The sequence below is a fragment of the Aspergillus glaucus genome, assembly GCF_001890805.1.
Source record: "Aspergillus glaucus CBS 516.65 unplaced genomic scaffold ASPGLscaffold_13, whole genome shotgun sequence".
Classification (NCBI taxonomy): Eukaryota; Fungi; Ascomycota; class Eurotiomycetes; order Eurotiales; family Aspergillaceae; genus Aspergillus; species Aspergillus glaucus.
In genome coordinates, this window is record NW_019170465.1 from 763,674 (window position 1) to 778,851 (window position 15,178).

Genomic DNA, 15,178 nt, shown 5'->3' on the forward strand with positions numbered 1-15,178 from the left:
TCACTTACATTGGGAAGACTGCTGTTGCTGGATACGTTCATTTATACATCGCCACATAAAGGCCAAAGCATCGGCTGCAAAGATTAACATGAGTGTCGACAACCGGCAAGCCTGGACCTACTTCATGAGTGGAATCAATTTAATATGTATGAAGGGCGTCGGTTCTAAGATGGCACCGAGTATGAAATAAACTCTGTGAGCGGAATTCAGAACTGTAACGCCTGTCGAGCCACATGGAACATGGAACCACCCGTAAGGCCATAGTAGATAGACTTGTGACCCACCAAAAATTTATCTCCATTTGATCCAATTTTGATCAATTTTTCACGGAACATGCCGTATGCAGTAGCATCTTCCATGTGCCAGTGGGTGTCCTTGTATGGCCTGACATAGATGGCACCAATATTTTCCCATATACTTTGCCCAGGAAAGAATGAATCCCTTTTTATCACTACCATTCTCCTTTTTTGTGAAAAGCAACACAAAAATATGACCTTACATGGACTGTTGAAGTCCCGATAAGCAGCCCGTCGTGACATGTTACCCGATCAGGTTAGCGTATCTATTCCATATCGGGAAACCGAAATAGGGCCGACGGAGACGCGGGCCGGGATCATACCAAAAAGGGAATCTTAATTGACACTTGCCCTGACCTTGGATCCTGACCTGAAATGTGGTTTACGGCGCCATGGCCTATAAAAACCATCTGTTATCCCCTCTTCTGGGGACTGCAGACGCTACAGCCAGTCCAACAAAACGTGTGTATTTCTCCACAACGACAAGATGCAGGACGAATACTCTCATAACGCCTCGAGCCGGACCGTCTCTGTTGCTGACGGGACTGGCCCGTTGGGCCCAGTCGATCTACCCCTCCGTGAATTGAACGAAAACGCGAACCTCGAAGAATACACCAGAGAAACCGCTTCTGGGAAAATCCCCAAACGTGTTCCAACCAACGATGGGGGGATGGAAGATTACAAGCTTGTGACCTTCAAGGAGGACGACCCAGACAACCCGAAGAACTGGTCCAAATTGTTCAAGTGGTACATCACAATGGTTGTTGCGTTTACGTGCTTCGTCGTCGCTTTAGCCAGTAGTGTTGTCACGGCCGACTTCCCGGGTGTGATGGAGTCGTTCAATGTCTCTCGTGAGGTTGCGCTTCTTACCGTCACTGTATTTGTCATTGGATTTGGTGTTGGTATGTTTTCTCTCCAATCTCCCCTTGTCAGGACTCCAAGCTAACCCATTCAAGGTCCCATGGTATTTGCTCCGATGTCAGAAATGGTGGGACGCCAACTGGTCTACGGGGTCACGTTATTTGTTGCAGTTATCTTCGTCATTCCTTGCGCAGTGGCCCAGAACATTGGCACTCTTATCGTCTGCAGAGCGATCGATGGTATTGCCTTTAGCGCTCCAATGACCTTGGTTGGTGGCACACTTGCCGATCTCTGGAGAAACGAGGAAAGAGGTGTGCCCATGGCTGCTTTCTCAGCAGCTCCATTCCTTGGACCTGCAATTGGCCCGCTTGTTGGTGGTTTTCTGGGTGATGCTAGCGGCTGGAGATGGCTTTACTGGCTGCAGTTGATCCTGGCTGGTGTGGCTTGGTTCTTAATCACCTTCACCGTTCCCGAAACCTACGCACCCATAATTCTCAAGCGACGAGCAAAGAAGCTGCGGAAAGCCGAAAACGACCCGACGTACGTCACTGAAGGAGAGCTCAATGCCCTGCCTATGAAGGAGAAGCTGCAGATTGTCTTTTTCCGACCCTTCCAGCTTCTGTTCCTGGAGCCCATCGTCTTGTTCATTGCCATCTACATGTCTGTTCTGTATGGTTTGTTGTACATGTTCTTCGTTGCGTAAGTGGCCCCCGTCTACTTTTTACCTTTGACATGGTCCTAACCATTTGAATCTAGCTATCCTATCGTTTATCAAGAAGGTAAAGGATGGAGTGCCGGATCCACTGGTTTGATGTTTATTCCCCTCGCCATCGGAGTCGTTATGAGTGCCATGTGTGCTCCCTTTGTCAACAAGCATTATCTCCACGTCTCCGCACAGTACAACGGAAAGCCCCCTGCCGAAAAGCGATTGATTCCCATGATGCTTTCGTGCTGGCTCATCCCAATCGGGCTGTTCATCTTTGCCTGGACATCTTATCCCAATATTCATTGGTTTGGACCTGCCATTGGAGGTTGGCCAGTCGGGTTCGGTTTCATCTTCTTGTACAACTCGGCAAATAACTACCTTGGTATGTTTCCTTTTTTATTCAATAATGGTTATAAAAACTCAGAGCGCTAACATTGTTGCAGTCGACACCTATCAGCACCAAGCAGCATCTGCCCTTGCCGCAAAGACCTTCCTCCGGTCCATGTGGGGTGCTAGTGTTGTTCTGTTCACTGAGCAGATGTACGGGCGCATGGGTTACCAATGGGCCAGTTCATTCCTTGCCTTCCTCGCGTTGGCTTGCTGTGCCATCCCCTACGTTTTCTACTTTAAGGGAGAGGCGATCCGTCGGTACTCCAGATACGCCTTTGCCGACGATGAGGAGCAGCAGGGCCCCGAGAAGCACTAAGTGCTTGTCGAGATACTCTTATAATAATTTTTTTCAAGGCCCATCCGGGCTTTTGGGGTTTGGGATACACTACTTCGTTTGATTTTTCATGATTCATGTTGCATGATTTTCAAGAAAGACGTTGGCGTTTTGTGATGGTTACGGGGCGATTTGAGGAGATACCCTGTACAGATTTTACTTATAAACAATAGATATAGATTTAATGGTAGTTAGTCAATTTTATAGTTCATTGTCATAATATCTGAAGTTCAAAAGCATTTGGTTTACTGAGTACTCCGAGTACATCCCTTATGGATCTGACGTTAGATCAGCTTAGCCTAATTATGCCGATAACACAAGCCCATGAAATGTTGGTATTGAGCCAATGAGTAATATACAATATTCTACCCAAATTTTCAATCTCCCACCAGACACAATCCGTATATTTCGTACACAAAAGGATATGCAGAATAGGGCTAGGGTTTCCTATTGTGGATGTAGCCCCGCCCATCGCCACGTGACGCCGGGCAGCTTAGTAACGACCAAAGCTTGACGTCGCGCCCAACGGACATTAGCGCAAGACCCGGGGAGAGATCAATTATTCCGTTTTCGCGAAAGCAGCAGTTGCAGTACTAGGGGTGCTTAATTGAGATGGATCAACAATAACCATAATAACAGACTGCAGTTTGTTTATCGATTTTTATTTCCGCATTTTCTTCCGCATCCCGTCCGTCGAAACATCTTCGGTCATCCATCGCCATTGCGCACACCCGAGCCGAGCAACGAGTTGAAACAAAATAAGGGGCGCCATTCGAGAAAATTTAAGCTACTCTATTCCATATATACAGTTTAATACAAGATAATTCACATGGCATCACCATACCAGCCCTCCATGTCGTACTCCCCTGCCACCACCTCCGACATGGCGGCTGGCCCATCCCGCTCCGTCTCCGAACTCCCGCAATCCCAAGTCGACGCTATCATTCGCACGAAGCGAAAAGCGCGTGAACCGAAAGCCTGCTACCCATGCCATGCGCGGAAAGTCAAATGCGACCGGAACCTCCCGTGTGATGGCTGCGTCAAGCGCGACCACGCAGACCTGTGCTCGTACGAACGGCCCGTGAAGAAGCGCACCGCCGCTGCGCCAACATCAACAGCAGCTACCAGCAGCGCTGCGCCGCAGACATTTCGGAATAGTCCTGTCGCTGGGCCTACATCTGCGGTTGAGGATGGTGGTGCTCCTTCGATCCGGGTGAAGCAGGAGCCGGGGTTGTCGAGTCGAGGGAATGCCGCGGTTTCCGCTGCGGCTGCGGCTGCGGCGGCGACGGCGGGGAACGGGAACGGGAACGGTCGGGTGTCTATTGCGCGCGATGAGTGGGATAATGTTCGCAGTCGGTTGAGGGAGATGGAGAAGACGATTACGACTTTGCGGGTTGGGTTGGATAGGGCGGAGGAAGGGAATGGGTCGATAATGGAGACGGGGAGTGTGCAGAGTGGCGATGCGAGTACCCGGTCGAAAGGTGCTTCGCCGGAGCGTGAGGGTATTCATGCGGCGAATACGTTGGGTGAAGGGACTGTTCATTTGGGATCGAGATCGGTCCTGGCATATATTTTGAATAATAAGTCTGGGTCGGACCAGTTGCATACTTTGTTGGAAGGAGGGATTTTGCCCAAGTTGGGTCTTGATAATGAGTCTGCTACATACCCGTTTGTGGACTTGTGGTCGTCGGATATGTCTACATTTGATATTAGCGCAGTTTGCAGCGCGCTTCCAAGTGACCAGCAGTGCAAGGAGTGAGCTCTTTCCTCGAATGTGTGCGCGGGACGGTTTCTAACGGATGCAGATTCTTCTTTTACTACCGAGACATTGCTGGCGCCATTTATCCCGTCCTCGAAGATGTCCGTCAGTTTGAAAGAATCCTCGACCTGCTTCTGCAAAGTAGAGCATCTACAGGAGGGATGTATCGAGCGGATCCTGTTCAAGCACAGAGGCCTTTTGGCGTGACCATCGCATTCCTAGGTCTATTATTCGCTGTGCTTGCGTCGGGCTGCCAATCGTCTGATCTCCCTAGTAAAGAGAGAGAATTGACTTCTCAAGTATATGGTATGTCTTTACTTGTTTTGAAATGCAGTATTATGCTTACCAAACTTAGTGTGCTGTTCCTACCAATGCCTGCGGATGACAAACTTCCTGTCACAGCCTTCGATTGAAGCCATACAAACGCTTTTGATTATTGGCAATGTTCTGTCATATAATATGAACCCTGGAATTTCCTACGTGCTTCTTGGTAAGTTGGTACTTGAAATTAAGCCTGCAAAACGCCACTAACTCTCACAGGTATGACACTACGTATGGGACTGGTGCTTGGTTTACACGTCGAATCGAGTCGCTTTTTACCGGCTGAACGATACCGGAGAAGACACGTTTGGTGGTCCATGGCATGGCAAGATAGCCATTTCTCGCTCTCCTATGACCGACCGTCTACAACAGCAGTCAGCCAGCCCGACATCGCATATCGGGAAAATTCGCAACTGAGTGAACTGTCGTATTTCGAAACGCTCTGCCGAATTATCGCACTCGCTTTGGAAGTCGTCCGTAGCCGAATGCTCAGCCCCCACTCACAAATGACACCAAAAACCATCCAAGGCTACAAGGAAAGAATCCAGAAAATCATGATCGAAGCCAAACCAGGTCTGCGCGACCGCAAGTACTGTCTTACAGCGACGGAGCATTTGGAACGGGTCGTACTAAAGCTGCATGCGTCGTACTTTACCTCCGAGCTCTGCAGGCCAGCGCTCAAGCCACCACCCGACACGGCGGATCCAATCATCTCCGAAATGCGAGCTGACTGCATCAGCAACTTGATGAAGACGGTCGAGGCGTACGTCGAAATGCATTCAATCAGCTCACACGCGTCCCGATCATGGATTACACTACAACGAGCCATCAGCTGCATCTTCCTCCTTGCCGTCATCGAAGAATCCAAGACAGACACACAATTCTGGACCCTCCTCCAACAACTCAAACTCATCATCGCCGAACGAGCTAGCAACGAATCTGTCTACGAATCAGGCGACCCCTCCGCCGCAGCCGCCGCAACAGCAGCAGCAGCAGCAGCAGCAGCAGGAGGAGGAGGCAACCCCATGACATCCCCGATCCCCGGTACCACCCCGATACAACAACCAGACCGCAACACCGTCTTCAACACAATCCCGGGAACCACCAACACAACCGCCGCCAGCCCGGGCGCCCTAAATGCCACCTCTCCCGTCCCCGCAGCAGTGGCCGCAGACACGCAAACACAATGGGCCAAGCCTCTTACAAAGACCCTTCGTGCACTGGAAAAGCTTGAAGCGGCATTTGCCAACCAGGGCGGTCCTGGTCGGTACGCTGATGCTACGGGTACCCCTACCACCGCTGCGGCAACAGCGTATCTGAATCCAAATGCTGGGACGACGACGACGGCTATGGGTGGGTTTATGCCGCCTGTTTCGGGGATGGGGTCGCTGCCGCCACCGACGCCGGAGAGCTCGACGAGTGGGGAGTGGACGATACCGAATATTTTAGATCGAGCGGCGGAGTACATTCACCCGCCTTTATGGGGGTGATTTTTTTTTTTTTTCGCATTCTCTCCTCTCTTCGTTTCGTTTCTTTAATGACTGATTTGGTTTGATTTTGGGATTGCATGAGCTTCGGTTGGGATGATTGTGTATGTGTTTACGGTTATATCTTTGTTACTATGGATGGTAATTTAGTTTTTCTTTTCCCTTCTTACTTCCTTTTCTTATAATTACTTTCTCTTCTCTTCTCTCAGTATTTTTGCATTGATATCTATAATTTTGCCTGTGTACTATAACCAATGGATCTAGTCCCGTCTAATCAGGATAAAACTGATCTCCTGCAAAAGCAATGTACATCACTCTTCTAACTCGCAACATTCACTGGTCACTGGTTTAGGTCCCAGAGTGACTGACAGAAAGGTGATTTCTTCTTCTCTTGACTCAACTTTCTCAACTCCCTCCAACTTAGCCATCGTTGACTATAATATCTCATCTTCAAGCATAATCGAGTATCGTGGAAGAATTAGAATATTATTTCCTGATTGCTTCATCTATAGCCCTTGCAGTGATTATAGTGCTTCTGGACTTTCAAACGAGGATGACTGTGCCCACAAGTTAGTTTCCTACAAGTGGCATATAAAGATGTCATAGCGAACAAACAACTGACTTTCCTCCAGTGGACCATCGAATCTTCCGCATTTTCGAGCTACTAGAGGGCATACTACTAGAGACAGGCAGATCTGAAGACACTCTTACTTTCGCAGAGGGTACCCCGGTGGCATGGCGTCCCAATATGCATGCAGAACGTTCTCTTTATTGAGCCGGTTTTTGGCAGATATCTTACTTACGGACAAGTGCATCAGCTTGTGGTTTTTATTATTAGACCGGTTCTAGAAGGAGAAACCTGGCTACAATTCTTAAGTACTCAGCAATGTTTACACGCGACTGGCAGCAAGTTAGAGGGGGATGGTATAGCAACCCCCGACGTCTATTATCTGCATCATCGATCACCAAGGGGGCTGGGGGGACGTCTGAAGTTCCAGGACTTTGAATTCCTAGACCTGAAGACACAACTTCTGTTCACGCTTTTGAAGAATGCCCAAGACAACGTTTCTTAATACTCCTTACCCTGGATAAGATAGATGGTTCTTTTGGGTGAGTGGCCTCTGTGCCCTGTTGACATGAAGGAGCTGGTGGAAAGATATTGGGGGACACGGCCATACGAGCGGATAGTGAGGTCTTGTTGCAAAATTGCGAGTTTATTGTCGTCACACAGGCTCGTGGTATGGTAATAACCAGGCGATGAATATAATGAACGAGCTGCAAGGAAGCACATTTTGTGCTGTAGCCCTTGGGCATACCTTGAGCTCGCCACGGTTGAGCACAAGAAACAAAGTCCTCCTGGTCAAAATGCCGCTTACGCTATCTATACTTCATGGGCAGGTCATGCCACGAGGATCTCACATTCTCTATTGTAAGGATGAGATAGCAGGTCTTGTCGATGAGAACCTCCTCTTGCAGTGCTTTGGTCTTTGCGAAATTACGGAATTATCTCTCGATATATGTACTGGCTGTAGAATAAACAAGAATGAAAATACTCTACCAAATATAACGTTTTTACATTGACAGAGTTCACTGTGGCTAAGGTGGAATAAAGTGGCAGAAAGGTGTTTCGTTTCCAACTTCTCTTTATCTCCATTCCATCGACTGACCGTCGAGTACATCCTGATCTCATCTCTTTTCATACCACGCTCATCAGGTCTATTTCAAGGCGTTGAACCATGCTTCTAAGGACTCTCATCTACCACTATTAGAAAAAGCCAGAGGTCCAGGTCCAGGTCGCTAGCAGAGTCGTTTGATTTGTTTGTTTGTTTGTTTTTCAGGTTAGTTGCTTTGAGGACAAATGACGATGTCATACCATAAACAACTAACTTCTATCCTACCAGAATAACCCCCTAAAATGCCTCACGCAATCTTCTCCATCCCCGAAATCTTCGAATCAATCCTCCTCTCCATCGACCTACACACCCTCCTCCTATCTCAACGAGTCTGCAAGAAATTCCACGCCCTCATAAGCACCTCAAGCGCTCTCCAAGAAGCCCTGTTCTTCAAGCCAGTCCGCCATCAGCTGCCATATGGATCCGAAGACCGTGTTCGCAATTCTCTCGTCGAAGACTATCTCTGGCAATCACAGTTTCTACAGAGCCACAACGATGCATTGACCAGACCCGAGGCGAGTTGGCGACGGATGGTCTTTCAACAGCCACCTACCTCGACGATTTGTGTTATTGAGTACTCGCAGTTTTGGGGAAAGCCGCGGTACCGGCGGTTTAAGTTCACGAAGGCGGATGGTGGTTGTTTGCGGATGGAGGATGTTGTGACTGCTGTTCCGGGGATGGATGCGAATACGGATTGTATTAGTATTCTGGTTCCGGGGGAGGATAAGTGGATATTATGGCATGAGCCGTCTCTCGATCTTGACAAGGTGAAGAAACTGGAGGAGAAATATGAGAATGAGAGGGCGGCCACGACTACGATGTTTCTGGAGGACTGTGACTTTGTCGTTTTCGTTAGAGTCTGCGGTTATCTTCGTCCGGGGGCGTGGCATGATGTGGGGGAACGGCAGTTGACGGGGTGGTTGGAGTCGATTGGGAAGGGGGAGTATGTCGAGGACGTCGAGAATTACGATGAGTGATTTGTTCGACCTGCTTTGTGGGACCGTACAACGGTTCAAGGGCCCAGATGTTTTATTTTTTCTATTGTACAGGGGAAAGGCGGAGATAGTGATATCTAGAAGACAATGGTTTTCTGAGATTACAGGCGTGTCGATATAGAACGGCGAGGACTCTACAGTTCTCCCCACTTCTCGAAGTTTTAGTCCTCTTTATGCACTCCAGGCCCGTCTCGCGTCTCTTGTTGTGTATGTTCGTTATAGATATATTGGAAGAGCTGACAGCGTCGTGTCAAATCAGGAGGGCTCGGTAGTCGCCCAACCACGGGCCTGTTGTCGAGTATCTGTTAGACCGGTTAGTTTCATAGTTAAGCCTTTCGGGGGAAGGGGAAGCATCGCTAGATACATACTGAATATGACCACACTGGTTCAATTGATTCGACGACATATATCGAAACGGGGAAGACTCGGCCGTCTTCCCCCCAGGCCCATCCCTGCCACCCTACCAGGGCCTGTTGAGTATCTAGGATACTATACAAAGTCAGTAGAAGGAAATATAGCATTGACAGGCTTCGATACTTACCTCAATGCGGCCCTTGCTTGTTTTTTTCCCCAGGCCCATCCCTACCATCCAACCGAGGCCTGTTTCTTTTCTATTCTTTTAACTGGTTTTTATCTGCCTTTTTTTGTTTTTTTTTTTTTTTTTTTTTCTCTTCTTTCTGATAATTGGTTTCCCAGGCCTGTCCCAACCACCCAACCGGGGCCTGTTTAGTGTTTTGTGATAACTGTCAAGTCAGTATGGTATTTAGCTAACCGGGAATGATGCTCGGAAGATGCCTTACCATGAGGTTTGCATATGTACTTGATTTTCTAGACAGCTCGAAGGCTTGCCCTTTCCGTTTTGGTGCTCACCCCTCTCCACCTTATGTTCACTGCGTAGACCTGAGCTGATCACTGAGTACTTCTTCTTTCATGTTGATTATTCTCGTCGATAGCTACCTAGGTAGAACACATGTGTTGATGTTCCATTATCCCAGCTGAGCTCCGTGACAAGAATTGTCACGGGCTCGGAAACTAGCAGATAAAACGAATAATATTCATATCTAGACTAGGTAGCCTAACGACGAGAATATCGAATCTGGGGAAGAAGAAGAAAAGGAAATCTATCGAGGCGGTGAACGGTCTTTATAGACATTTGTGTGGTGCGGCTTAAGCCCTTGTTTGCCCATATTGCTTGTATGGCATCGTTTGATATGTTGGCGCTGTTTGTCTGGCGTTGAGCCGTCACACCTGATAGGACAGCGTCAAAGGCGCCTTGCACATCCAGTGTGAGCATGGAGGCCTTCAGGCCTCGTGACCATGCCTCCTCAGGTAGCGAGAGCTGCCGGAGCTGACAGTTCATCGTCAAAGAGTCCTGCCGTGGGACCGGCATCTTCGACGAGCAGAAGTCCAGATACACTGGAGCATCGGCAGCCATGGCCTTCCCGCACATCCTAGGTGTGGCTCTTGGCTCCGACAGCCCTCCCAAGATCAACTCGTTCGCGTACAACTTTGGGATCCGCCCTGAAGAGGCTTCCAACGCGTATGGCTTCCTAGGGAAACTAATTTCGGAAGACAACCTCGCCTTCTACTCAAATGTGTACTTCTCTGCAATGGGCCCTATCGGCGACTATATGGACCCAAGAATTTACGCCCAGCGATGTCGCAATTATTATCATGGCTCCGGCAGCAACACGGTCGCCTTTAGCGCTGTAGCCGCTGGCGTCGCTGCTTTCGGGTCGTTCCTCTCCACAACCAGATACCCGCGGGAGTCTGATCTGCTGCAGTACGCTAAAGCTATTCTCGATAATCCTGGATCCATACGCATGCTGAGCATCGATCATATCGTCGCGTGGGGCATGCGGTTATTTTATCTACGGGCCACAACCCGCCCTAGTAATGCTTGGGTCGCGTCGTGCACTCTTATGCACCTTTGCGAAGTGGTCGGGTTACACGAAGAAGAGAACATCAAAAGGATGGCGTCTGTCGCCGGCGCTGCTGTTGTTGGGCATGATGCGGACTGGCTAAGGCGAATTTTCTGGATCTCGTGGGCTGGGCATCATATGCTGTCGTATGAGTACGATCGTTCGGCTGTAACATTTGGGGCCGTGACTTGTCAGGCTATCATCCCGATACTGGGGTCCGTTGCCGACCAGTTCGTGCAAATAGTCCAGATCATCCCGTCGCCTAACTCGCCGTTCCAGCTCGAATGTCAGCCTCCAACTCGGAGCTCAAGACAGGCATAATGGATGAGATAATTCAACTCGTCATTGATAGCGGGAATGACGCAGTGAGAGCGGCTGAGCAGCTAGCCAACCAGGGCCGTCTATTCTGGAACGTCATAGGCAGCGTCTTCCAGTGTGTCTGTGTCTTGTTGGCCATCGACACGCCGGCCTCCTCCGCTCACATCCCTGCTGCCTTCAAGGGGTTGGAAAATCTTGTCAGGGCAATGGACACAGGATTGACCCGTCAGGCATTGTCAATAGCGCGGCATCTTCTCAGCGTCAATATAGCAAAGAAGCGAAAGGGGCTTATACAGCTGGAAGCTGTGAAATCGGACTACGAACCCTCCCAGGCGCAGCCGGAACCGGAGGCCAACGCCGCTTTTCCGGACATTGGCTGGGGTATGGACTGGGATCAGGCTTCTCATCGAGCCATATCTATCGATTTTCGGTCCCGACATCCAGCTGTAGTAGCGCATGGGGGCGTTATAAAATGATACACTCAGCGGCGATTCAACTCATCAAAACATGGCGTGGCACTCTAGAATAGTCTATAATGAAATCCAGTATTGCATTTATGTAAACTTGCCATTGAAGACATCTAAACAAATTCTTCCTGCGTTTCGCTCTTTTCCTGCTCCACCTTTTCTGGTGCCTTGGACTGATGCCGCTCCACAAAACAGAAAAACAGAGCCACAGCTACACCCAAGCCAGAGAGACCGACACCCATGTACAATGCGCCCCGGTATCCTTGTAGAACATCTTTCCCTCCATTATTTACCTGCCCCTCGACCGTGCCGGCAAACCCGAGCCCAATGGAGATAGAGTAGTTGATAAAGGTATTGACCAGCGACGCGGCGACACCCTGATGCTCCCGCGGCATAGCTCGACTCAGGATTATGGTGCCGGCGGGGAAGGACATGTAGTATGGGCTTTGATCAGCCGGTATGATGATGGTGCTGTCGACTTTGTGCCTTGGATCTATCTATATGCCAACGAGCTACCACGGAGTATATTTATTCGATTCGTGCTCCGTGAGGTTCGAGGCTGAGTCCCTGCACAAATCAATAAAGCTCTTCTTTCTCCACATCGTGATCAACCGGATCATCTTGACCGGAAGTATGCACGGAGGTCTGTTAGTCGGGAGTGGAAAAAGATCAGCTATGGTGACTTAACGCCGCTTCAATGTTGGTGCGGAGCGGAGTTAGTCAGGCCGCTGTCCCAGTGTTAGCCCCCAATGTGCGGCTGCTGCGGCCGAGATGTGCGGGATGATCATCCGTAACCCCGACGATATCTCCGTCATTAGGGGGCTTGGCACTTTGACAAGGGTTTCAGTACCTTTGATGCTAATGCTCGCCGCAGTTGCCGCGGCTATTCTGGAGCGGCCCAGAACTGCAGCTGCGACGGTGACGGTTATGCACGTGTTGTCCGACTCATAGTGGGTTGACCTGACCCGCGGGTTCAGGGCCGCCAGTATCACTGCGCGAATCAAGTTTGAAGGTCTGGCCAAATCAATCCCGACATACGAGCTGCCTGGAGAATATATAGCTGCGCGGAATTAGCGTTTCGGAATTGCCCAATCCGATCGGTGTGACTAGGCTGAGATGGAGAGAATGGCAACAAAGTTTGGCTCTGCAGTGGTGTCGAGACTGGGTCTGAAGTGTATAAATGGACAGGCATTCTCTGCTCCTTGGAAGATTAGCCAGGCACCCACAAGCTCAAACGGCAAACAGCTACAAGAGCTACAAGAGCTACCACGCCTCAACCACCACTCTTGACCACAATCACAACAATCAATACACATTGAACCATCAATTCAATAGACAATTTTCAACAAGAGCCAAAATGCCCGAGTACGCCAAGAACCAGCCCACCGGCTTCAAAAACGCCGTTGAGAGAGTCGCCATTGTCGGTGTAGGCGTATCCCTCCAGCAGCGCTACATACACAACAACTAACAAACGCCCTTAGGCCGGAGGCACTGTTGGGTCCCACCTCGTCGCCGCTCTCCTTAAAACTGGAAAACACACGGTTACGGCCCTCTCCCGCAAAGATAGCAGTAACAAACTCCCCGAGGGCGTCCTCGTCGCCCCAGTTGACTATTCCGACGAGGCCACTATTGTCACTGCCCTCAAGGGCCAACAATTCTTCATCATCACAGTATCACCCACTGCGCCCCATGACACCCACAGCAAGCTCGTCCAGGCGGCCGCCAAGGCTGGTGTTCCCTACATCATGCCTAACGGGTACGCTGGCGACATTGAACACACTAAACTCGGAGAGGATATCATGCTCGGGCCCGTTGCCAAGGCTGCCAGGGACGAGATTGAGAGCCTCGGTATGCAGTGGATCACCGTGTGCTGTGGGTTCTGGTACGATTACAGCCTAGCGGGCGGTGAGGCGCGCTTCGGGTTCGACTTTGACAAGCGGTCTCTGACGATCTATGACAACGGCGACACCAAGAACTCGGTATCAACCTTGTCGCAGGTTGGGCGCGCTGTGGCCAAAGTGCTGAGTTTCAAGGAGCTTCCTGAGGACGAAAACGACAAGAGCCTTACTGTGTCGGGGTGGCTTAACAAGCCTGTGTATATCAAGAGCTTTGTGATCAACCAAACCGAGATGTTTGAGAGCGTCAAGCGCGTCACAGGCACTAGTGACGCTGACTGGACGATTACTCATGAGGATAGTAAGAAGCGATACGCAGATGGCCTGGCGATGGTTAAGACTGGTAACATGGCTGGCTTTGGTAAGCTGCTCTACGCAAGGGCGTTCTTCCCAGATGATCCGGGTGATTGCTCGGCCAAGGCACAGAATGAGCCGCTTGGTCTGCCGGAGGAGAGCCTGGATGAGGCTACCCAAGTTGGGGTTGATATGGTCAAGGAACTGCAGCTTCGTGTCGAGCGTATGGCGTCATAGAAAACAGCATCTGCAGAGGTTGAATTCGAATACGGGTGCGGTTGCAGGGCAAATTTTTAACATGAACAGAATAGAAAGGGAAAGGAAAGGAAAATGAAAATGATCATAATGAATTTATTTGCTTCAAAATTTTGATGTAGCTCGCTCTAATATATACTGCTATGTGGGAGTTAGTAGACATTGAAAAGATAATTAACTAGTTTTATTTTACTTTTTTTTCTTCTTTTTTCTAGTTATAACCAAAACTTTGATGTTTCTCCATCTTTGCTTACAATGCTGGGGCCTGCTCCCGAGTCCCGAGTGATGATTTTGCCTGCGATTACATGAAGCTGTGGGAACGTTTGCTTGATGTGTTTGATCATCGAAATCTGGTATGTGCTGTGTCCCTGGCTACTGTTGACAACAACAATACCCAGCCCTGCGTCGACTAGTTTCTATATACCTCTGGGGATCCCAGGGGCTATGATTAGTTAGCAACCTTGCGTTTCGCTCTAGATATTAAAGAGATAATTTCGGAAACCCCGCCGAACTCGCCCAGAGAAAACCTCATAGATTAAAGTCAGAGTCATCGCAAGAAAATGGCTCTGTTGCAAGTTGCACATTGCACGTTGCACGCTTGACTTTAAAAAGACAAATACAGGAATAAACACGACGTCTCCCACAATGGTACATGATGTAGCTTTAGCCAACCTCACAACAGGACAGACGAAGCAGAAGAGTGGTCGTCTAGGACACGTGCATTCTGGAGTCGGGAGACGTTATTATGTCAGTGATGAGGACGCGAAAGATACTGATCACAATTTCCGAAGTTTTATTGGATTGATAATTTTTAATCTACTCGCCTTGCCCCTCCCGCCGTTTACAGCACCCTGAGTAAGCTATGGGTTGCTAAATTGAACTCCAGCGAGGTAGTCACAACTGATGTGTACACGTATATCGGCGTTATTTTTGAGGTCTTGAACGATGGTATTCCCCGCTCTGCATGGCTGGTTATCAGGGACTAGACCTGGCACTTGAGTACAGAATTTGTACCCAATACCCAAGTGCCTTCGAGGCTCGTACCCAAGTTAATAAAGTACGGTGTATCTATATTACATACACACTATTAATGTACTACAACTACTAGAATACTACTACTACTACTACTACTACTACTACTACTACTACTACTACTACTACTACTACTACTACTACTACTACTACTACTACTACTACTACTACTA

At 49.2% G+C, this 15,178-nt stretch overlaps 6 protein-coding genes across 6 annotated transcripts; 5 read left to right on the top strand and 1 right to left on the bottom strand.

Annotated features, from left to right (window-relative positions):
• Positions 1-783: 783 nt before the first annotated feature.
• Positions 784-2,787, top strand: ASPGLDRAFT_173892 (MFS transporter; the record flags this gene model as incomplete). The annotated part of the gene is made up of 4 exons (XM_022542809.1): positions 784-1,198; positions 1,253-1,856; positions 1,914-2,245; positions 2,307-2,787. The coding sequence occupies 4 exons, from the start codon at positions 784-786 to the stop codon at positions 2,567-2,569; spliced, it is 1,614 nt and encodes a 537-aa protein (XP_022399946.1). The 3' UTR covers positions 2,570-2,787.
• A 629-nt stretch (positions 2,788-3,416) lies between these two features.
• On the top strand, positions 3,417-6,157 carry ASPGLDRAFT_128560 (putative C6 transcription factor; the record flags this gene model as incomplete). Its single annotated transcript, XM_022540813.1, has 4 exons — positions 3,417-4,342; positions 4,393-4,652; positions 4,702-4,836; positions 4,887-6,157. The coding sequence occupies 4 exons, from the start codon at positions 3,417-3,419 to the stop codon at positions 6,155-6,157; spliced, it is 2,592 nt and encodes an 863-aa protein (XP_022399947.1).
• A 1,767-nt stretch (positions 6,158-7,924) lies between these two features.
• ASPGLDRAFT_475208 (uncharacterized protein) lies at positions 7,925-9,000 on the top strand. The gene is made up of 2 exons (XM_022546693.1): positions 7,925-7,992; positions 8,056-9,000. The coding sequence occupies exon 2, from the start codon at positions 8,070-8,072 to the stop codon at positions 8,802-8,804; it is 735 nt and encodes a 244-aa protein (XP_022399948.1). The 5' UTR covers positions 7,925-7,992; positions 8,056-8,069; the 3' UTR covers positions 8,805-9,000.
• A 1,152-nt stretch (positions 9,001-10,152) lies between these two features.
• Positions 10,153-11,538, top strand: ASPGLDRAFT_59006 (fungal specific transcription factor domain-containing protein; the record flags this gene model as incomplete). Its single annotated transcript, XM_022548353.1, has 2 exons — positions 10,153-11,030; positions 11,111-11,538. Exons 1-2 carry the CDS (start codon positions 10,256-10,258, stop codon positions 11,536-11,538), a joined length of 1,203 nt encoding a protein of 400 aa, XP_022399949.1. The 5' UTR covers positions 10,153-10,255.
• A 54-nt stretch (positions 11,539-11,592) lies between these two features.
• ASPGLDRAFT_48653 (uncharacterized protein) lies at positions 11,593-12,178 on the bottom strand. The gene has a single exon (XM_022546941.1). The coding sequence runs from the start codon at positions 11,961-11,963 to the stop codon at positions 11,643-11,645; it is 321 nt and encodes a 106-aa protein (XP_022399950.1). The 5' UTR covers positions 11,964-12,178; the 3' UTR covers positions 11,593-11,642.
• A 567-nt stretch (positions 12,179-12,745) lies between these two features.
• ASPGLDRAFT_48655 (aromatic alcohol reductase) lies at positions 12,746-14,143 on the top strand. The gene is made up of 2 exons (XM_022546942.1): positions 12,746-12,955; positions 13,011-14,143. The coding sequence occupies exons 1-2, from the start codon at positions 12,887-12,889 to the stop codon at positions 13,953-13,955; spliced, it is 1,014 nt and encodes a 337-aa protein (XP_022399951.1). The 5' UTR covers positions 12,746-12,886; the 3' UTR covers positions 13,956-14,143.
• Positions 14,144-15,178: the final 1,035 nt, after the last annotated feature.

Bases quoted from the DNA above. Each gene is read 5' to 3' on its own strand.
- ASPGLDRAFT_475208 (XM_022546693.1), top strand. From the start codon at position 8,070: ATGCCTCACGCAATCTTCTCCATCCCCGAAATCTTCGAATCAATCCTC.
- ASPGLDRAFT_48653 (XM_022546941.1), bottom strand. From the start codon at position 11,963: ATGTCCTTCCCCGCCGGCACCATAATCCTGAGTCGAGCTATGCCGCGG.
- ASPGLDRAFT_48655 (XM_022546942.1), top strand. From the start codon at position 12,887: ATGCCCGAGTACGCCAAGAACCAGCCCACCGGCTTCAAAAACGCCGTT. The intron at 12,956-13,010 runs GTAGGCGTATCC...AAACGCCCTTAG, and splicing joins AGAGAGTCGCCATTGTCGGT to GCCGGAGGCACTGTTGGGTC.